This window comes from Mirounga leonina, unplaced genomic scaffold, assembly GCF_011800145.1.
Source record: "Mirounga leonina isolate KUSES-001 unplaced genomic scaffold, KU_Mleo_1.0 Mir_200, whole genome shotgun sequence".
Taxonomy (NCBI): domain Eukaryota; kingdom Metazoa; phylum Chordata; class Mammalia; order Carnivora; family Phocidae; genus Mirounga; species Mirounga leonina.
In genome coordinates this window covers 28,696,187-28,717,482 of record NW_023270503.1, presented here as the reverse complement: position 1 = coordinate 28,717,482, position 21,296 = coordinate 28,696,187, and the positions used below count along the sequence as shown (strand labels likewise).

General features: G+C 52.9%; 1 protein-coding gene and 1 long non-coding RNA gene across 2 annotated transcripts; one reads left to right on the top strand and one right to left on the bottom strand.

The window, feature by feature from the left end:
* The first annotated feature begins 42 nt into the window (after positions 1-42).
* On the top strand, positions 43-3,435 carry LOC118024970. The gene is made up of 3 exons (XR_004683236.1): positions 43-112; positions 1,296-1,445; positions 2,971-3,435. It is a non-coding gene; the product is annotated as an uncharacterized LOC118024970 (long non-coding RNA).
* Positions 3,436-3,446: 11 nt separating this feature from the next.
* HROB (homologous recombination factor with OB-fold) lies at positions 3,447-18,528 on the bottom strand. Its single transcript, XM_035027480.1, has 10 exons — positions 18,472-18,528; positions 17,324-17,374; positions 12,915-14,090; positions 11,573-11,656; positions 10,053-10,193; positions 9,352-9,460; positions 9,079-9,164; positions 8,657-8,782; positions 6,761-6,878; positions 3,447-4,564 (listed from the first exon to the last, which is right to left on the bottom strand). The coding sequence occupies exons 1-10, from the start codon at positions 18,526-18,528 to the stop codon at positions 4,473-4,475; spliced, it is 2,040 nt and encodes a 679-aa protein (XP_034883371.1). The 3' UTR covers positions 3,447-4,472.
* Positions 18,529-21,296: the final 2,768 nt, after the last annotated feature.

Sequence of the window (21,296 nt, the reverse complement as noted above, 5' to 3'; positions counted from 1 at the left end):
GCCCTGCCCCTCCCTTGTGACCCGGCCCGAGGAGCAGCTGAGGCTATAAATAGGTCCTTCGCCGGCCTGGTAAACGCCATTTGCCCAGAGTCATGATCCTGGTGCAGAGAAGGTATTGGGCCAACCCCCCCCCCAGCCCAGGGCCAAGGCCAACCCCTGCCCTGTTGATGCCCTCCCAAGGGGGCAGCAGGAACCCCAGGGTCGGCATCCTCCCACTTGCCCGGAGGGAGCGGCTTGGGTTGGCAAGGTCCGAGGGGAGTGAAACAGTCGATCTGGGAGATGGGCAGGACAGGAAGAGCCAGAGGCCCCCAGCCTCTCAGCTGTTGGCTGGAGGGCAGACCCCAGCCCAGGAAGTAAGGGCAGGCGGAGACGGGTCCAAACAGCTCTTCCGGTGTCCGCAGTAGTCTGGGTAACTGTGCATGTGTGCACGGGGCTTTACGCCAAGGACATCACTTTTATATCCGTCTTCACTCCAAGGGCCATACTTCCTGGCTCCCTGAGGGTAAAAAGCTTGGTTTTGACCATAAAGTACACAATCAGGCTAATGATCACAGTGGAGCACCTCTGAAATGGGTGCTTTTGTGTCGGTCTTAACCATGAGGAACTTAGGCTTAATAAGGTCACAGCTTGTGAGCGGCGGAGCCAGGACTAGGACCCCAGCTGGCCGGACTGCATAGATGCGGCACTGGCTCATGCTGCTGTGGCCACCTGAGGGTGGCCAGGGGTGAGAGCCTCTCCCCGCCCCCCTAGCAGGACAGCGCGGCCTCTAGAAACTGCCCGCCACAAATCTCATGTCCCTCCATCCCTGAGCTCCTAAAAGGGCTCACCTGCCTGCCTGAGGAAGGCCGAGGGGTTGACCTGGCAACTCTGGGGACTCTGACCGAAGAGACCTTCAAGCCACAAACCCATTCACTCTCAGGAGAAAGCAGCTCTGCTTCCAGGAGCCTCTAGGGGGAGGAATGAGGCCATGAAACAGCCCTGGCTGATGCTCTGCGGAGCCCGGGAAGGGAAGGGGCGGGCGGAGCGGGGGATGCTAGCCCCGGGAGGCCTCGGAAGCTCTCCTAACCACCCCACCTCACCCAGTGTGCGGGCGGGCAGCCCCTCAGCCCCTCGGGTCGGCCTGGTCTGTGTCCCCCAGCGCGGCGGCTCTCCCAGCCCCCCTGCCCGCCCCACTTCCTCCCCTCCCTGGCTCTGCACCCGCCCGTGCACAGTGACCTCGGACTTCTTCCTCTCCCTGGTCCCCTCACGCAAACAAGTTCCAGCTCCCATTGTCACATTGTCGGTCACCCTCGCAGTGCCCCTCACCGGGACCAGCCCAGCCTCCCGGTGTTCCTTTCTCTGGCCACAGCCTCTCGGCTCTGCCGCCCAGGTGGCAGGATCTGTCGAAGACGGTTCATTTCCTAGCTCGAAAACTTCTGCTGACTTCCAACATCATCCCTCTCCAGGTAAGCCCGACGCCTCAGCTCAGGGCCTCGTGCACGTGGCATTCTCGTGGCGGCCCCTCAGCCTTCCCCGCCATGCCCCCCTCGGTGCTCCAGGAGGACCGCACACGTACTTTGTGAAGGGCCTGTCCCAATGTGCCCTGGACAGAAGCCCGCCCTGCTGGATGTGGGCTCCGGAGCAGGACCTGAATGTAGTCAGCTGGGTCTCTGCAACCCAGCAGGGCCGGGCACACAGTAGGTCTGGATGTGGTGTTTGGGAGCGCTCGGCTCGTCGCGTGCTGGCCCCTCGTGTGTAGGGCATCGACTGGGGGCCCTTGTTCTCTGCCAGAGCAAACGCTCATCTGCCTGCCCAGGGGGGTGGCAGCAGCCTGGGCCGCTTCCGGCACTGCCCCTACCCTGCCGTTCACCCACTCTGGCCCCAGCTTCTTGGTGGTATTCCAGGGTGGGGGATCCCAGAGGGAGGGATGAGATCATGCACAGCAAGGTCTTCGAGATCCTCAGAGAAAGGCGCCTCTATAAATGCAGCTGTGATTAACCCTGTTGGAACCCATTTGGTGTTTTAATTGCCCCGCCAACGGCCTGGCTGAGCACCCACAGCTGAGTTCCCAGGGTTGGGAGCTGACAAGGCTGGGTGGGGCCAAGAGGGGCCAAGGTGGGGTGGGTGTCCCCTTCTGAGGCGCACAGTAGCCATGACGTGTGGGGTGCAAGGCTGTGTTGATTTCCTCAGCCTCTCTGCAGCCTTCTTGTCTGTCATATGCGCCTGAAGGTACTCTGACTACAACCCAGTCCCCAGAGATATCCTGTGTTCTGTCTCCTGTCCTTAGCTTCCTGAGGGCAGAAAGAGGAGGCTTTTACTCCAGCCCACGCACGAACCCACAGGGAACCCAGGTCTAGTGATAGAACAATGCTAGGTGATTGGATTCCCCACCCTGCCTTCTGGGAGCTGAGCCTGTAGGGTGATGAAGCACACAAGAGGCCAGGACCCTGGTCAGGACTGTGAGAAGTAGAGATCAGGGCTCAAGGGAGTTGAGTGGGGAATGGTAGTGCGGGCCAGGGGTATGGGGTGGTTTAGGTGCAGGAAGACCATACAGGGTAGATGGGCTGCGGCCCAGATCTGAGCTGCATCGGCAGAGCTGGGGAATTAGCAGTGGGTAGAAGAGATGGAAGTGCACGACCTGTTCAGGTAGGAGGGTTGCTAGTGAATTAGCCCCTTCTTGCTCCTGGGCTTGGAACACAAAAGCCTTCTCGAACAGGGCCCCACTAACAGCCTGCTGAACATGGAATTCTTGCAGCACTCACTCACTTCAGCTTTGAGACGGGGATCCAGGGGGTCAGGCTTTCTTTGGGAAGAAAGAGATGAGCGTCCTTCCCCAGAGCAGTACCCAAGCCCATTGGCGGCCTCGGACTCACAGCCCCTTCGGGAAGGCTGGGGCTGAGGCAGGGGAGGCTGGTGGTCAGACTAGGGTCTTTAACCCACACCCCCTCAACCACGAGTTGGGGGATAATTCCTTTCTTCCCTTCATCCCAGAAAGGAAAACAAGGTTGGCGACTTGGTATAATTACACCTTTTACACCCCGCACATGGCCCTTGTCCAACTCTGGTCTGGAAGGTGGCACAGCAAAGCTACAGTGACAAGCACTTGCTTGGCCACACGGTAAAGTGGCACTGGATTACAACCCAACGCATAAGACAACACCCATGAATCCAGACGGATATGAATGTAGGACTAAGAAATGAGGAAGAATTCCAAATAAACTATATAGATATTCTGTCCTTAGAGAGGGTGGAACATAACTCCTTGTTTGTTAAGTGTGGGCTGCACCTAGTGACTTCCTTCCAAAGAGGACAGCATGAAGAGGGAGAAGAAGCAAATTTACAGCAGAGAAACCTGACAGATGCTACTTGAGCCAGGTCATCAGGTCACCATCAACCCTTGATGTGTGACGAGAATATACCTTCCTCGGCAAAACACGTAACTCCGGTCTTGTCTTTTTTTAAGGAGACAGAGTCCAATAGAGGGCATCCTGGAATATGCCTGACCCGTACTCTTTGCAGCTATCAGAGTCATGAAAAACGAGGACAGCCTGAGGAAATGCCAGAGCCAAGAGGAGCCTAAGGAGGCACGGCAACTAAATGGAATGTGGGGTCCTGGAACAGAAAAAGGACGACAGGGAAACTGAAGACATCTGAATAAAGCATGAAGTTCGGTTCATAGTAATGTCCCAACACTGGCTGGTTAGTTGTAAGCAGTGTGCATCCTAGTATAAGAGGCTAATGACAGAGGAAACTGGGTGTGGGGTATATAGGAACTCCCTGGATTATCTTGCAATAATTCTGTAAATCTAAAACTGTCTAAAAGGAAAGTTTATGGAGAGAGAGAGAGAAAAGGAAAAGGAGCAGCTTGGTTCCGCCCCAGCCAAAGCACCACCGGCAAGACAGATGGACAAGGAGCAGGGGTGGGTGGAAAGGAGAGGAGGCTAGTGAAGTGGGCAGCTGCTTTATTTCCGAACAAGATGCCGCATGCAGCCCCAGCCCCGCCCCCACACCTGGGAACCTGAGCACAGGTGAGCTGGGCAGCTGCAGGCCTCTCGAGACAAAGCGGAGGGAAGTCTGAGAGTGTTCCTCCCCTGACCAGAGGGACAGGTCGCCACGGCTGTGGTGTGATGACTCAGCTGTCCAGGGAATAGGGAGTAAAGGGATCGGGGTCCTCTAACGTCAAGGGGAGGCCGGAGGGGGACACACCTTCCCTGTTGGCAGGAGGAAAAGGAACAACGGCTGCGTCCAAGGGCTTGGAGGACAGTAGAGTGGAAGGGCCATCCTTGGGCTGAGTTCTGGAATGCCAAAAGAAGACCCAAAGTGAGAGCAGTGTAGAATCGGAGGGACGAGGGCGTTCCTAGGGAAGGCATCCTGGGTAGGGGCAGCCATAGTCCCGAGCTTTGTTTATTCTCCCATCATGCTGGGCTTCCTCTCTCCCTGGGACTCAATCAGACCCAACCAGAGCCTTACCTGGGTGCCAAGAGGCTGGCTGCTCACGGTGGGGGCCTTGCCGTGGGGCAGTCCCAGCTGCTGGTCCCACAGAAGAAGTCCTCAGGGAGCTCACTCAGGAGTCCATCCAGGTCATCTGCAGGGGTCGTGGAGAGGGTAAACAGAATTAGTGACAACGTTAGGGTTCCAAAGGACTCAGGTCCAGAGCTCCTGCCTTTCGGGGGGCCTGGACCTGGCTGCACAGCTGGGGAGGTAGCTCCCCCGGGCAGTGGTGACTGGGCTAACGGGCCTGACCCCCATCTTCCCTCTGCTTCCCACACACGCACACACCACAAGAGACAGGGACAAAATGCCCGGGCCTTTCAGTCAAGAAAGACACTCCCCTTGGCCTTGGTGATACCCCTTTTGCCATCCAGAGGCATAGCGCTTGAGCAGATAGGCTTCAGAGGTCCGCTAGTGCGACGCGCTCATTGGACAGAGGAAGACAAAAGGCCGGGAAAAGCCATGAGACGCATTCAGAATCATGGCATCCATTAATCTGGTTTCTCACCTGAAGAGGGCGAGACATCAGCCCCTTCCCTGATGGGCCTTCCTGGGCGTGTGGAATGAAAGTAACTGTCCCTGACTGCAGTTCTCAGCTGGGTGCTTATGTCTGTGAACTTGGAAATAGAGCTGACCTCAGCAATCCCTGCTGGTACTATTACTGTTAACAATAGCAGCTACCACTCGCTGAGCGCATGCTCAGGGCCACACCTGCTGTACTCGTCCCTTTCAGTCCTCACAGTACCCTTTACAGGGCATGGTTCTTCCTGTTGCCATCCCCACTTTATCTGAGAGAAGGAGTTTAAAGAGGTCAAACAGCCTGCCCGTGGGGAGCATACTCAAGCTCCATCTGATGCCAGAGTCATGGCTCCCAACTAGAGAAGTCCCGCGTGAGGGCTGGGCTCAGGCAGCCCACGGAGTCAGAAGAACTAGGCATTACACCTGCAGAGACCAGCTTCCAGTCTGGCACAGAACACCTGACAAACACACTGCTGGAAGTCCATTTGCTGGCATTCAAAATTTAATTAAGGTGCCCAGCACCGTACTTGGGGAAGTAAGACTGGAATTTGATTTTAACAGCAAAAGGTGATGGGGCGCCTGGGTGGCTCAGTCGGTTGGGCATCCAACTCTTGATTTTGGCTCAGGTCATGATCTTGGGATCCTGAGATTGAGCCACACATTCAACTCCGTGCTCAGCAGGGAGTCTGCTTGAGATCCTCTCTCTTCCATTCCCTCTGCCCCTCCCCCGCCTCAAATGAATAAATAAATCTTTAAAAAAAAAAAGTGCCCCTCACTAGCTACACTATGACTGTTTGGGGAAACTCGATGTTAAATGAAGGCGAATGAGCAGACATTGTGGGCCTAGGAAACTGGGAATCAGAGTAAGAGCTAGTATTGGTGTTTCCCAGCCCTGTCCAGTCACAGGGTGGTCCAGTTAACCACCCTGTCCAGTGGTTACCTGCTTGGCAAGTCTGTCCCTACAATGGAGATGTGACACCAGCCACAATATTCTACAGGCAACTCTCCTCACTTATTTCATGACCACCAGCAACCTTCTGATGATGGTTTGGCTTGTCAGCCAGCTTACTTATAAGGAACGAGTGCAACATTCCAGAGAAGATTCCAGCATAAGGGGTAGATACTTTTTCATAGGCTGTAAGTAAATGGGCTTTGTGGTTTATCCATTGGTCTAATGTGAATTTGGTTAATGTGAGACACTTACCCATAATCCCATGAACTTGGGGGCCAGACAGGGTTGAATTTATGGAATCCAAAAGCTAAGGATCAGACTTGGACTGTGCTAGCTTCACCTGGGTGATGCTGCCTCCTGAAGAACAAGCTGGCCATACCCTGACAGGTATGTTTTTGGGCTTCTCAGGTCTGTATCTTGGTCCCACCCTAACCACGTGGAGGTTTGACTCCTCAGCACTGCCTGAAGGGTATCTGAGCTTAGTCAGGATAGGGAAATCAGCCCCCGGAAGACCCAAGGTGAGGTACAAGGATGGTGCCAGTCCCATCTCCTCCTTGTGGCTAACCACATGGTCTAGAAACGGGGGAGACCTGTGGATCCCACTGTATTTGCTTTATGTGGCCCCTGGTCACACTGCTAATTAGTCTGTGGCCTACAGCCTTGCCAGAAAAGATACCACATCTGATTTCTGTAAGATTCTATAAGGCCCAAAGATTCACAGAAGGAGGGAAAAGATGCAGCCAGATTCTCCTGGCTGTGCTATCCAAGAGGAAATAGAAGGAGAACCGCTTTTGCTCCTGGGTGGGCTGCCTGCCTTACCTGCTTCTGGGAGTTCTTCCTCAGGGGATGCCACTGCCTCTGCATTCCGTGCTGTTCTGAGGCCTTTTCCAGACTTTGCAGTCTCATGATGGAGGCTGCCAGGGAAGCTTCCTGGGTTCTGGGGACAGAGAGCCTGGTTACTAATGCCCGTGCCCCTGACATCCTTCTGGACAGTTCCATGTCCACCCAGACAACCTCAAAGGAATAGGTAGGGGTTCAGGAAAGACACAACAGAGGAGTGTGGCAGAGGCCAGTCCCCCAGGGGAGGGAGCTGAAATACCAAACACCCCAAACAGCAGATAATTAAAAACACAAAAAACTTTTTTGGGCGATTTTCTTTCCTAATTCTGTTGGTATCTAGTGTTTTAGGAAATCTATATATAGCTGGAGCAGAGTGAAGAGGCCATTCAGAAATATGTTGAGGATTTAGCCGGGGATTAAAAATGAGCTTTGAGGGGCACCTGGGTGGCTCAGTTGGTTAAGCGTCCGACTCTTGATTTCAGCTCAGGTCATGATCTCAGGGGTTGTGAGATTGGGCCCCATGTTGGGCTAATGCACTGGGTATGGAGCCTGCTTAAGATTCTCTCTCTCTCTCTCTCTCTGTTCCTCCCCTACTAAAAAAAAAAAGAAGAAGAAAAGCTTTTAATAATCTGCACACTAGGGGCGCCTGGGTGGCTCAGTCGTTAAGTGTCTGCCTTCAGCTCAGGTCATGATCCCAGGGTCCTGGGATCGAGCCCTACATCGGGCTCCCTGCTCCGCGGGAAGCCTGCTTCTTCCTCTCCCACTCCCCCTGCTTGTGTTCCCTCTCTCGCTGTGTCTCTCTGTCAAATAAATAAATAAAATCTAAAAAAACCCAAAACACCAACTATCTGCACACTAGCTAATATACAGGCAGGTAATGGAAATTAGTAATTAAGCTGTTAACTATCATTAGCCCTAGGGGATGGGAATGGAGAAGAGTAAGTTTCACGTTTTGCTTTATTCTGTACCATTTCAATTTTTGTCAGTGTGTGTGGATACCTTGAAATTTAAAAGAAAAAGAAGGATGATTTTTTGGAAGTGGGGTGATTTTGAGAAAATGTGGAAGGTTAAGGGGAAAGATGAGAGCAATGGAAGTAGCCCGTTAGAGCTAAAGGTGTAACTTGAGTAGAAGTCATCAAGTCTAACCCATTCACTTTTTAGAAGAAGCAACAGTAGGGGTGGGGACAGGACTTGGACTTGCCCAAGGTCACTTACAAATTACCAGCAGAGCGGGGACATGACCCAGGTCTCCTGACCCCCAGGCCAGGCCATGACAACAACCCAGGATCCCAGGAAGGGGGGAGGTGGCCACAGAGGGGACACCATATGCCAAGTCAAGGCCTGGCTCTGCACTCTTATCCTGGAGTGGAGCTCCCTGGAACCCCAGTCTCCTTTAGTTCCCCAAAGGGGGGTGTCCCCACCTGAGTTCTGTGCAGGTGCCCCCTCACCCAGTGGAGGTGGAGGCCCAGAGGGCAGACGCAGGGCAAGGGCTGGCTCACACGTCAGGCCGTACGTGGCTCACTGTTCTCCACGCTGCCGCCTGTAGCTGATCTGACCCTGAGTCAGATCTGAGGGCCACACCCGCTGGGAAACCCACAACCTGGTTAGTTCTCAGGTAACTCCTATCCTCTCCGATGCCCAAGTCTGCCATCAGATCCCCGAGAAGCCAGCTACTCCAGGTCCTGTTACTGTACCGGCTGGCAGGCGGCTGCACCAGGAACAGGAGGAGATGGCCCCGTCCCCGCAGGCATCGCTTCACCTCAGGGCAACGGCCTCCTTCACGCCTCTGCTCCCCAGGGTGATGGACGGGAAGATACCAGAAGATCCAGCCAGAAAGAGGCCCTGTCAGTCTCCTTTCCATCCTGCTCCTCTTACCTTGGGGAAGGGCTGAGATGGCTTGAGGAAGTTCCCATCCCCGGAATCTGGGCTGTAAATATGGACCAGGTTGTTGGGCGTCACGTTGAGGTAGTGATTTCGGAGCGAAGGAGAAAACACTCCAACCTGGAGCCGAGGAAGGGGGAAGGTCAGAGCCCTCATGGAGCACTAGATGCTTTCAGATGCCACCTGGTCCTCCGCCTACCTCCCCCTTGCTGGCCTCAGCACCAGGGTCACACAAATCGCTTCTGCCCCAGCCCTGGGCCAGAGAAGAACCACTTACTGCACCCACCCTCCTGCCCTCACAGCACAACCCCTCATCCCCATCCACCTCCGAAGAATGGGAGCCAGGCAGACAACTCAGGGGCCTTCTCCAGGGTGGGAGGGTTGGAGAGCAGGTCCCCGTTCGGAGCTCCCCATACCTGCTTTAGCAGCAGCACCGAGCCAGGCTTCAGCTCACTCTGACGGGTCTCAAGCAGCAACCTGTGCACCGTGCCCTGCATCTCTCCTGCAAATACCACATGGCCCATCAGTCTGGGTCAAGGGCAGCACAGGGACTGGTTTGGGCCCTGGCTGGGAAGTGGGCCATTCACTGCCTCAATTTTCCCGTCTGCGAATGGAGAGGACGATTCCTCCTCATCTCCTGAACTCAACGAAGGCCACTCATCAGACTCTCCCAGGACCTGACTCCTCACCCGTGGGGTCCTTGAAAACCACGCTGGCGTCCATTGTGCTCCGACTCAGGGACTTGATCATCACTGCCATGTTGGGGACCTTGTTCCTGGGAAGCTGCTTCAGGGCTGCCTGGTTACAAGGAGAGGCATTTGCTGAGCAAGCCACGTCCTACCTGTGAGGTTCCCAAGTGTGCCAAGGCAACCCGGGAGCTGGGGGGGAGGGGAGGGGGCGCAGAGTACAGATGTGGTGAGGATCTGCCATTTGTGGAGGGCAAAAAGGCAGTCTGAAGGACTCATCCTGTCTCTCTCTAGCAGACCCGAGGCTGGCAGGTCCTTCATTTATCCCCCCTGCTTCCTTTCTCCAGCATATATGTATTTATACAGAGCTCCATCACCGTGGGCCATGGGCACATGTCTGCACGGGACCCTGGACCTCTAGGGAGCTTAAAAGGTAGCCGTGTACTCACCCCACCTCATCCAGGGCCTGGACATGCAGAGACATACCCATACCCCACTTTCGCCTTCCACCTGTGCCCAATAGTAGTGAAATGCTGGGTGAGTGGAAGATACAACCAAAGGGCCTCCATGCAGCTGCTCAGAGATAGGCCTGGGGTAAGAGGGAGCAAATGGACAGCCCCTTTCCTAAGGTGGAGTAGGACAGCACGTTGGTGAAAAGGAGAAAAATGGTCTTTCTTGCACGTCTCAGCACCCAGGATCCTTACCTTCCGCAGCACCATGATGATGCTGTAGGTACAGAGGAAGCAGGTAGAATCTCTCTCGTCCAGGCCCAGAGCAGATTTCATGGCCAGCCAGGGCCCTCGCCCAAAATCCTCCTCCGCCGATGCCTGGGAACTAGTAACAATCTGGCACCACAGAGCAGAGGGGGAGCCTACATTAATGGATTCACCCTGCTACAGACCTTGGCTGAGACAGGATGGGGGGCTGCGAGGGAAGGGCGAATTCCCTATAGCATGGTGACCAGTCTCTCCTCTCCTACATCACAAAACAGTATGTGAGATTTTGTTGCATAGCACATCTTTCACTAAGCAGAGATAGCAAAGGTGCTCCTTATTTTATTTTTTTATTTTATTTTAATCAAGTCCTGACTTTAGTTGCATTGAAGCAAAAGGCTACGTCTCTTGTGTAATAGACTCGAGAAGTCTTAGGGCCAGGGAGCCCCCATACACACTGACAGGCTTCCAGAGTGCCTTAGCCACTTTTTTTAAAGATTTATTTATTTGGCAGAGAGAGAGACAGCGAGAGAGGGAACACAAGCAGGGGGAGTGGGAGAGGGAGAAGCAGGCTTCCCGCTGAGCAGGGAGCCCGATGTGGGGCTCGATCCCAGAACCCTGGGATCATGACCTGAGCCGAAGGCAGACGCTTAATGACTGAGCCACCCAGGCGCCCCGAGTGCCTTAGCCATTTTGAAACCAGTCATAGTTTATTTGGGATGCCTCTGGCTTGACTATTAACCTCCTTATATTAAAAAATGCTTTGGGGCACCTGAGTGGCTCAGTTGGTTGAGTGTCTGACTGTTGGTTTCAGCTCGGGTCATGATCAGGTCATGGGATCGAGCCCCACATCGGGCTCCTCACTCAGTGCAGAATCTGCTTGTCCCTCTCCCACTGCACCTCCCTGTGCCCTGCTCTCACGCTCTCTCTCTCGAATAAATAAATAAAAAATCTTAAAAAAAAGAATGCTTTGTATCCAGATGAGTATTTGCTACTCTGGATCTGAAGCAGGCTGGTGGATCTGTGGAAGTGCAGCAAAGAGAATTAAAAGCAAAAGTAGGTCTGAGGGCAGAGCAGGTCAACCAGAATCCCAGTGAGGAGGGAAGATGGGTCTCACCCACCAAAAAGAAACCCACTGGAGGCCAGACGAAGGCAGATGCTTCCCAGCTCAGTTCCCCGAAACCTGAGAGGAGGGGATCCTGAGATACAATTTCCTCATACTTCTGACACTTCCCTCCCCCGAGAGAAGATGGAAGTTAGCTGGGCCTTTCTTAGATGAGAAAGAAGACTGGACGCATGACTTCGGGCAGCATCAGGAGAGGCTTCCCCTTAGGCCAGTAAAACCGCCACCTCTCCAAACGGCCTTCACCATGTGCGTGACCTTTGGTGCATGACCCCGGGAACAGGCCTAGCAGCGTAGACTGCTTCCCACCTTCTGGAACCCACAGGGATGTCCCTTGCTCGCTCTTAAACGATGCCCAGGAAATCAGCATTTGCGTGGAACTAGTTACCTCTGTCCGGAATTTAGCCCGAGCACTGTGAGTCGGAGTCTGGGGTGTGGAAACCACGATCTCCTCCAGATTCTTCTCACTGTGCTACAAGGGGAGAGGGAAGGGGAAGGTGAGAGCAAGCACAGCAGCTGTTACCTACAAGTACAGCTTCTTGTCTGGCTTACATAATGAGTTCAGGAAACTATCAGGGACAATTAACACATATCACATCTCTCCTAACGAAGTCTCGGGAGCCTTGTTGGCAGCTCAAAAAAGATGCTTTGGGGATTGTTTAGGAAATGTGAGGAAGCTGGAGCTGGCCCAGGAGCAGAACCCAGGGCTTCCTGAAGGAGGCAATGACCCGGATAGAGAGGCCTGGGATAGGCCCAGGGGCAGCCTTCCCCAAGGCCCTTCTCAGGGACCTACCCCTTCCCCACAGAGCTCCAGCCCAGGAGGAATGTGGACGGCCTCCTTGGATTTTCCTTAGAGTGCTAGCAAAGGGCAAGGAACGGGCAGAAATTATTTGAATCACCCTTAAAATGCGAGAAAAGGAGTACACCAATCACAACCAGAGTGGACCCTCAGGGTCCCATGATCTGGAATCTGATCCAAGATGATTTGATGGATACTGTCCCTCCACCATCGCTGAAATCCAAACTGTCAGCATAGCGCAGCTTCCCCACGCGGACCCCACACGCCAGCCACAGTGACCTGTTCCGTGTACCTCTGACAGCATCCTGCCCTTACACCTCTGTGCCTTCGCACACACTCTTCCCTGTCTTCCCACTGCTGAAATGCCTCCCAGAGCACAGCCTTCCTACACACACCTGTTAACCTCCTCCCTGACCCTCCAAAGCCCACTCAGGAAGCCCAAGGAGCCCAGTGTCTCCACAGCACCCAGGGACACTGCATTTTACGTATCATCGTTCCTTCACATTGGCTTCTTCTGCTGTGCCGTGAACAACTTGGGACAGGAGCTACTTCTATTTTAACCTCTGCGTTCTCAGTTCCAAGCAAATCGCCCAACGCATACAAGTCCTTAGTAAATATAAGTGAACGGATCTTCCCGCCCCAGTGCTAGCAACAGGAGGCGCTCAACAAAGGAAAGTCGTGAAGTTCTCAGAGCCTGAAGCGCTCTCTCACCTGTGGCTTTTCGAGCATTCAATTCTTCCTTCCCACTTCTTTGAACTTCTGCAGCTTTGGAAACCCCCTCTCTACACTTCCTTCCTTCCCTCCCACCCCCCAGGAGTAAGGATATTGTGGGACTGGATGGCACTGGAACTCCTGCTTCTCCCTCCCGCCCCACCGCCCCGCCCGTGTGCGGGACAGGTCCAGCTTCTGCCCAAGACAAGCTGTCCCTCACCTGATGAGGCAGGACCCCGGCCGGGCCGGGGAAGCGGCGAGTTTTGGCGTGGGCGGGCTGCTGGGGTGTCCGGTGGGCGGCAGTGACCAGCTGCACCAGGCGGTTGGTGACGATGGGCGTCTGCAGAACTGCCTGGGGAGCCGGGGAGGAATGGGGGCTCTTTGGGGTGCTGAGAGGACACTTGACAGAAGACACTGGAGCTCGGGGTTGTAAGGGGCTCTGGGGAAATGATCCAGAGATAGTCCTTGAGGGAGTAGAACAGATCGAGTTGGGAGTTCGTGGTCCGGGAAAATGAGATTTGCCAGGTATGGAGGCATTTGGACACTGGAATGAGTGACCAGGGAAATGGTTTTGAGGCCTGCTCCAAACAGGCCTGCCAGCCGCTTGGGGAGGCTGTGGTGCCTGAACTGGGGGGCCCTTCCGACAGGCTTCCCAGGGGGGCTGCTGAGCAGGAAGCACTGAAGCAGTTGGGATGGGAAGGTTGCTGGTGGCACCAGATCTCAAGGGGGGTTGTAGAGTCCTACAGTGGACAACAGGCTCTGGAGGCTCATCGTGGGCTGACAGGACACTAGGTATGTGGGGAGCAGGTATGGGCCCCTTTTGGCAAGACCTGCTCAGATCAGCTACCCGGGCCTTTTTAGCCACTGTTGAGTCCTCCTGATGCCAGGTGGGCAGGATTCCTGGGGCCTCACTGCTGACTCCAATGTCCAGCTCCATGCCAGGCCCCTCCAGCTCCATGCTTGCCAGGACCTCATCAAATTCATCTTGTTCAGGCCCCTCGAAGCCCCCAGTCACTGGTTGCTGGCTCTCAAACCTGAGCAGGGGGCAGGAAGCGGAGGTCTGGGGTCTGGCTGGCTCCTTGAGCACTTCGGTCAGTATCACTTGTCTCTGATGGCCAGTCCAGCTGCTAGAAGTCGAGACGGGCCTTAGGGGGGCTGTTCCTACGGAAGGTGGACCCCTGATGGCCCCAGGCATGCTGGAGGTAGGAAGGCGGAGTCCCAGAGCTGACAGGCGCAAAACCTCTGAAGGAGCAGTGGGGCCTGATGGCAACTGCCCAGAAGACTGTGCCTGCACAGAGTCCTGTGGCCTGGAAGAGACGGGTCTCAGGCACCCAGCCTTCACAGGCTGCGAGCCAGCAAACTGGTTCTCTGCATCCTCCACAGCAGACAAGAAGTCCTACAAAGAAGCAGAGACGGTGGGTCTTGGCATCCAGAAATCAAGAAACACTCTGCTTTTACTGTTTCAGGCATGTGGTATGTTTGTAGGCACAGATACACGTAAGCAAGAAACCAAGGCATGGAAGGCTGTGGTGGGGTCTCTCACCACCTTTGACCTTGCCCATAAGCCCACTCCCCCGCTTTTTTTAAAGATTTTATTTTTTTAAGTTTTTTTTTTTTTTTTTAAGTAATCTCTACATGCAATGTGGGACTCAAACTTAACAATCCCAAGATTGAGAGTCGCATGTTCCACCGACTGAGCCAGCCAGGTGCCCCAGCACCCCCAGACTTATCCCAGAAACATTCAGGGGTGCCTGGCTGGCTCAGTTGGTGGAATATGTGACTCCTGATCTCAGGGTCGTGAGTTCAAGTCCCACTTTGCATGTAGAGATTACTTAAAAATAAAATCTTTAGCACTATATGTTAACTAACTAGAATTTATTTTATTTATTTTTTAAAGATTCCATTCATTTATTTGTGAGAGAGAGAGAGAGAGAAAGAGCACGAGCTGTGGCGAGGGGTGGGTAGAGAGAGAAGCAGACTCCCTGCTGACCTAGGAGCCCGATGCGGGGCTCGATCCCAGGGCCCCAGGATCACGACCCGAGCTGAAGGCAGATGCCTAACCAACTGAGCCACCCAGGCGCCCCACTAACTAGAATTTAAATAAAAATTTGAAGAGGGGCGCCTGGGTGGGTCAGTCAGTTAAGCGTCCGACTCTTGATTTCGGCTCAGGTCATGATCTCAGGGTTGTGAGATCGAGCCCTGCACTGGGCTCCACGCTCAGTGGGGAGTCTGCTTGAGATTCTTTCCCTCTCCTTTTGCCCCTCCCCCCTCTAAAAATAAATAAACAAATTAATTAATTAAAAACTTGAGGAAAAAAGTCCTAAAAAAAAAAAAAAGAAATTTTCTAAGGCTAAGTCTTTAGGTAGCTTCTCCTGGGGGGCGGGGGAGCAGCAGAAGCAAACATACCTGGGCACCGAGAATCAAATCACCCAAGGTCACACACGCATCTCAAGGAAACAAGTTTCCTGGTGTCCAGCCTGTGCAATAGGGGTCTCTCCAGCTGGTCATGCTGCCTGTCCTCAACCCACTCCTCCCCCCACCCACCAGACACACACACACACACTCACACACACAGCCTTCAGTAAGCCAGAGGCCTTGGATCTAGCAAAATAGGCAGAAGTTAAATATAGCTTTTCAAGCAAGTTAAATTAAGTACGGATTCCAGTTGGGAAGCAAGGTGAGATTGACACCTTCAAGAGCAACAGACCTGTTCTGAGGGTGTTTTTGAGTCAGAGCTGCTGATTTAACTGACAGGAAGGTCCCCTCCACCACCATCCTCTGCCGCTGCATTGGACTGTCTGGGCCAGGGCAAGGTTTTTTCCTGCTTTGTGTATTATCAGGAGTAGCATACTCCAGCAGGACTACCATGGGGTTTAGCAATATCAGAATTATAGCAGCAATGAAATCCTGATGATCCTGGAGGTTGATGGATCCCTTTTCCCCTAAAGGGCTCACTCTTAGACATGACGTCATCCGCCTGGGGAAGGGGGAAAGGGACTGGTCTTGGAACAGAAACTTGAACTCTTTTTTTTTTTTTTAATTTAATCTCTACGCTCAACATGGGGCTCGAACTCAAGACCCTGAGATCAAGAGTCACATGCTCCACTGAGCCAGCCAGGTGTTCCAGAGACCTTCACTCTTAATCCCATTGCCAGCTCAGCAGTCCTCCCATCACCTGGTAAGACCCAAGTGGGGCACTTAGCAGTCACTTTTTCAGCCTGTAATTACACATTTCCAAAGCTGAAAGACAAAGACAAGGACACATCTCCTCAACAAAGCTGGCAATTTTGAATTTTTATATAAAAACAAAATTCAAGTCCCCAAGTGATGACAAGAACATCTAACAGTTTGAAATGGCACTGGGTGCCAGGGACCATGTAAACATTTTACCAGAATTCTCTCAATGAGTTTTCATGATGGCCCTAATAGGTGTTATTATTCCTGTTTTACAGATGCAGAAGTGGAGATTCAGAAGTTAAGTAACTTCACAGAACCAGGACTAGAACCCATATGTGTCCCTGTCACCATGTCTTAGGGCCTCAATGAATGAGACATGCCAGAGACCGGTTTTTAAGAGGTCTGAGGAAGGTCTGTTTTCCTTTTCAAACCTTAGGTTCCAAAAGCTTCATAGGAAGGGGAACGTGGGGCTTGGGTCCCTGGTGCAGCATTCATCACCATACTAGGTACAAATGGGGCATCTCGACAAATTCTAAACATGATTTTTAAAGCACAGCACTGGGAGACAAAAAGTAAGTTTGAATGGCTTGTCATTGATAAATAAAGTAATTCTACTCTATAAATGTAGTTTAGTATCTACGTATGTTAGCCTGGAATCAGGAGGCCAAGACCTCACCCTGGTTGTTGGTGCTGTATTCTTACCTTTTTTGCATTTTACTCACTTAAATCCTGCCTCTTTCTGAGAAGGATTTCAGGTAGCAATTTTGGACCTCCCAGATGAAACCATATCCATTGGATCTGAGTGGGAAGAGAGCTGTGGGGATTGCTAGCTAGTTCAGTGATCTCTGACTATACCCCAAGATTAGAAATAGCCCTGCCTGGGCCCATCCCCAGAAATTCCGATTTAATTGGTGTGTGTCAGGGCCTCAGCAGGAGTGATTCTAATGTGCCAGCTTCCGATCTAGTCTAATCCCTCATCTTCTGAGACAGAGGGAAGCGAAGAAAATCTGAGGCAAAAGAACATCCCTCCTATTACAGAAGAGAAAACAGAAGGCCAGAGAGTGAAGTAATCTGCCCTGGCTCACATAGCCACTTGGTGACCCCAGGCCTCCTGTCATCCACTAACTGTGTTGTCTCTGGTTCTCCATAAACTTTCTTCCCACCTCAAGTATTCCATCATAAAGGTGAACTGAATCATCCACATGACCCAGCTTCCAGGCAAAGGCCCTTGTAATTTAAAGGTATGCCAATTAGGCAGCTCTGTTTTTCTGCCTCTAAAACAGTTAAGTAGGCTGTTTACATGTCTCGTCTTCTCTCAGCCTGTCACAGCCAAAAAAAGCTATTCGTGTCAAGTAAAAGGAGGCTGGGGCAGACTGCATCAAAATGTTCTGGGTCTGGGTGTTGACAGCTCAAGACCTCCTCTGCTATCTCTGATCACCAACACTTCCTTACCTCATCTTCAAACTCTTCTTCCACAGTAAACAGCTTCTGCAAACTGCATGCCTGGAAGGAAAACAAAGCAATTGAGGTTGGAGGAGAGATACTGTTTGCAAGTACATTCTGTCCTCACTATGCTTCTTCCAATTCTAACAAGACCATCAGGTGTACTGTTTTGTTTTGTTTTTTTGCTAGTGCTGAAGGAGGAATAAGGGATGAGGAGGGAAGAGATGGGATTTACTTAAAGATTTACATGATTTAGAGTCCTTTCTTGTAAAATAATCCACTCGGGTCCATCTGCATTCGCCTTGCAAGAGGGAGGAGGAGGCAAGGGGAAGGCTGACAAAGGGAGCATGGGTCATTCTTTAGACTCAGCGCTGTGCACATGGGCCTAAGGATTTTGCAACATCCCAAAGATTTGGCCTGGGGAACCTATGTCAAACGTAGGAGAGGGGTGCCTGGGTGGCTCAGTTGTTAAGCATCTGCCTTCGGCTCAGGTCATGATCCCAGGGTCCTGGGATCGAGCCCCGCATCGGGGTCCCTGCTCTGCAGGAAGCCTGCTTCTCCTTCTCCCACTCCCCCTGCTTGTGTTCCCTCTCTTGCTGTGTCTCTCTCTGTCAAATAAATAAATAAAATCTTAAAAAAAAAAAAAACGTAGGAGAGGTTACCATAAATCCAGGCATGCCCAGCACAGTGGCCTTGTTTCTGAAACAAGTGGTTTCCTTCTATCTAATCCAATGCACCAAAGCCAGCGTCCCAGGAGGGCAGGATGCCCTGGTCCACAGCTCCTTCTTTCTAGGCAGCAGGGCTGGGGCAGCCAATTCTGAGGCATGTGTCAAGCCCAGCGCGGCGGGCTGTGCCTAACGCCAGATGCCAGAGCAGCCAAGAGCTGCAGTTAGACATACCCACCCCCCAGCGTCCAAGGATCAGAGGGTAACCGGCTAGGGGGAGGGGGTCGGCTCTGGAGGCGTGACGTTTGAGCGCCCCGAGAACGATGAGCACTTCTCCAAGAAGAGATGGAAGGCAGCAGGAGGGAACCAGGCCCAGAGGGAGGTGTGTGGAGAGAGCCTTCCCAGGGTCTCAGGCAAGCCCTGACTAGAGCCCAGGTGTCCCGAAGCCACCACGCTCTGACCCAAACCCTAACCCGGCCGTGCAGCGCGCACGAGTGCGGGGCCGCAAGCCCGAAGGCAGTTCCGCGGCCCGGGGCGCAGCATTACCATGGCGACGGCGGGCGGCCTCCCCACCGAGGGTTAGCCGGGCAGGCCCCGACTCGAGGGGTCGCCGGGGCCTCGGACTTGTCCCGGGCGGGAGAGGCGGAGTCCGGGCAGCGGGGTCTCTGGTGCGAGGGCGCAAAGACAGGACTCTGCGACCCGGGAGGGGGCCGAGAGAGGGCCGCCGGGAGGCCGGGGACCGCAGCCCAGGACCGCTTTCGAAGTGGCCGCCACTCCAGCGTCTCCGCCCTCTTAAAGGGGCGGGCCTATTTCTATCCCGCCGACACAAAGGCCCTTCCTCCGTCTGTCTTCCGCCTCGGCCTTAAAGGGAAATGAGTGGGCTCTCGGTCGCCCCCCAGCGGCCCCTCGGGCCAGGCCGGCTGGTTCAACTGGAGTTCTGGGAGAGCAGGTTGGGAATCCTGGGTCTCCAGTCCCGCCCACTCTCTTCTCTTGAATTAAGCACGCTAGGGACTGGGTACTGAAGCTTAACTCTCGTTCACATTAGAATCCGCCCCATTGGTTGTTTGTCTGTTCATCTAGCCATCCATACTTGCAACACATATATTAAGCAAAGATGTTCTTGGTCTTGCTCTTTTCAATCCTTCATATTTCAGCTTAGATCTCAGATCTTCCCTGTCACTCATCTCTCAAGTAACATCCATCCCCCGACCCAACACTCTATTTCCTTCTCAGCACTTTTCATAATTTATAATGGTCATGGTTTACATCTCTATTGTGTGTCTGTCTTCCTTGCTAAAATATGAGCTCCCGGGTTTCAGCACCAAAAACCAAACAAAAATGAGCTCCATGAGGGCAGGGACTTGGTCTGGCTTGTTAAACTTTATGTCCCCAGCACTTAGCACAATGCTCAATAGAATTATTGAAGGAATGGTACAATGACTGATGTGTATCCGGCACAGTACTTAACACTGGGGTAGAGAAATTAATAAGACTCCTTGTGTCCTCAAGTTCACAAGTCAGGGAGACACAGGTCAAAAGATAGTCTAGGATAGTTGTGCAGAGAGATGGGCCCGGATCCAGTGAGCTGGCAAAGCTAGCTCTCATGAGCCAGCCCTCAGTCCTCTCTCTGTTCTTCTTCTTGCTTGTTATTATAGGGCTAGTTAGAGTGATGCTAGGGCCGCATAGATTTGAGGACTCAAAAGGCAGGAGGAAGGTAGCTGACTCAGGTTCTTAATGATGTGATCTGAACCAGCTTTGGATCTTCCCCAGAGTGGCTTGGCCTGGCCTCACCTCTGGGCAACCATCATAGCTTCTTGTGGACCAGTTTACCTGTCCCATGTCAGAATGGAAGCCAGAATGGCGATGGGAGATGGAAGCTGGACCCCTAACTCTCATCCAAGTTAGGAATTCCCTCACAGCCTCTGTGCTTCTTCTGAGCTGGGGTACAAAACCCCAACTCTCCCGCTTACAGGGCTTCTCTTCTCAAGAGCAGCTCATTCTGCTCAGCTCCAGATAGTCCTGGAGACCCAGTTGCAGGGGTCCTGGGACCTCTGGGCTCTGTCAGCTCCAGCTGAAGGGGGATCACAGAGCCCAAAAGGCCAAGAGGACTAAGAGCAACTCCTACCCACACTGAAGTTTGCAGCTTCCAATTTTAACCGCTAGCTCATTTTGTCTTTACAAAGATCCCATGAAGAGTGGGGGGCCAGTATTATTTTACAGATTAGGAAACTCAGGCCCAGGGGGTAAGAGACCCCATCAGGGTCACACAGTCACTCAGTGGTGGATCTTCTGATGGGAAATCCTGTTTTCTTCTCCATCACTTTTCTAAGTTCAATAAATTTGGCATCTACTGCCCCCAACTCCTGTTAGAACCTGGATGGGGGTGGGGGTAGGTGGTCGGAGCAAATGGAAAATGAGGACCTGGGACACTTTAGAGAGGAGCTGACAGGACACAGTGAGGAGGTAGTCTGTGATTTTAGAGTTGGGAAGGACCCCCATGCTGAAGGGTCCCCCTTCCCCCAAATCAAATGTCTTCTTCTTCCTACTGTCATCTTATGGGAAAGGCAAGGACTGGGTCTCCATGGTGATGGGGCCTATGTCCTCTTCTCTCTCTTCTTCTTTTTTTTTTTTTTTTAAGATTTTGTTTATTTATTTGAGAGAGAGCACGCATGAGCAGGGGGGAGGGGCAGAGGCAGAGGGAGAAACAGACTCCCTGCTGAGCAGGGAGCCTGCCAAGGGTCTTGATCCCATGACCCTGAGATCATGACCTGAGCCAAAGGCAGATGCTTAACTAACTGAACCACCCAGGTGCCTCTCCCTCCTCCTAGAAGAGAGGTTAATGTTAATTCTAAGAACCAGGCTTGAGGATAATGGAGACTCAGCCAAAAGGGAAGGGGTGGGTTCTGGGAAAGGGCAAAATGGGTGCTAGGACGCAGGCTGGAGGGCCACACCAGAAGACAACAGATTCCCCAGCTATGAAGTGGGGTACAAAGGGGAGTAAGTGTAGTGAGGGGGTCTTTTTAAAAAAGATTTTATTTATTTATTTATTTTAAAGATTTTATTTATTTATTTGACAGAGACACAACAAGAGGGGGAACACAAGCAGGGGGAGTGGGAGAAGCAGGCTTCCTGCTGAGAAGGGAGCCCGATGCGATGCGGGGCTCGATCCCAGGACCCTGGGATCATGACCTGAGCCAAAGACAGACGCTTAACACCTGAGCCACCCAGGCGCCCCAACAAGATTTTATTTATTTATTTGAGACAGAGAGAGTGAGAGTGAGCGTACAAGTGGGGGGGGGAGGGGCAGAGGGAGAGGG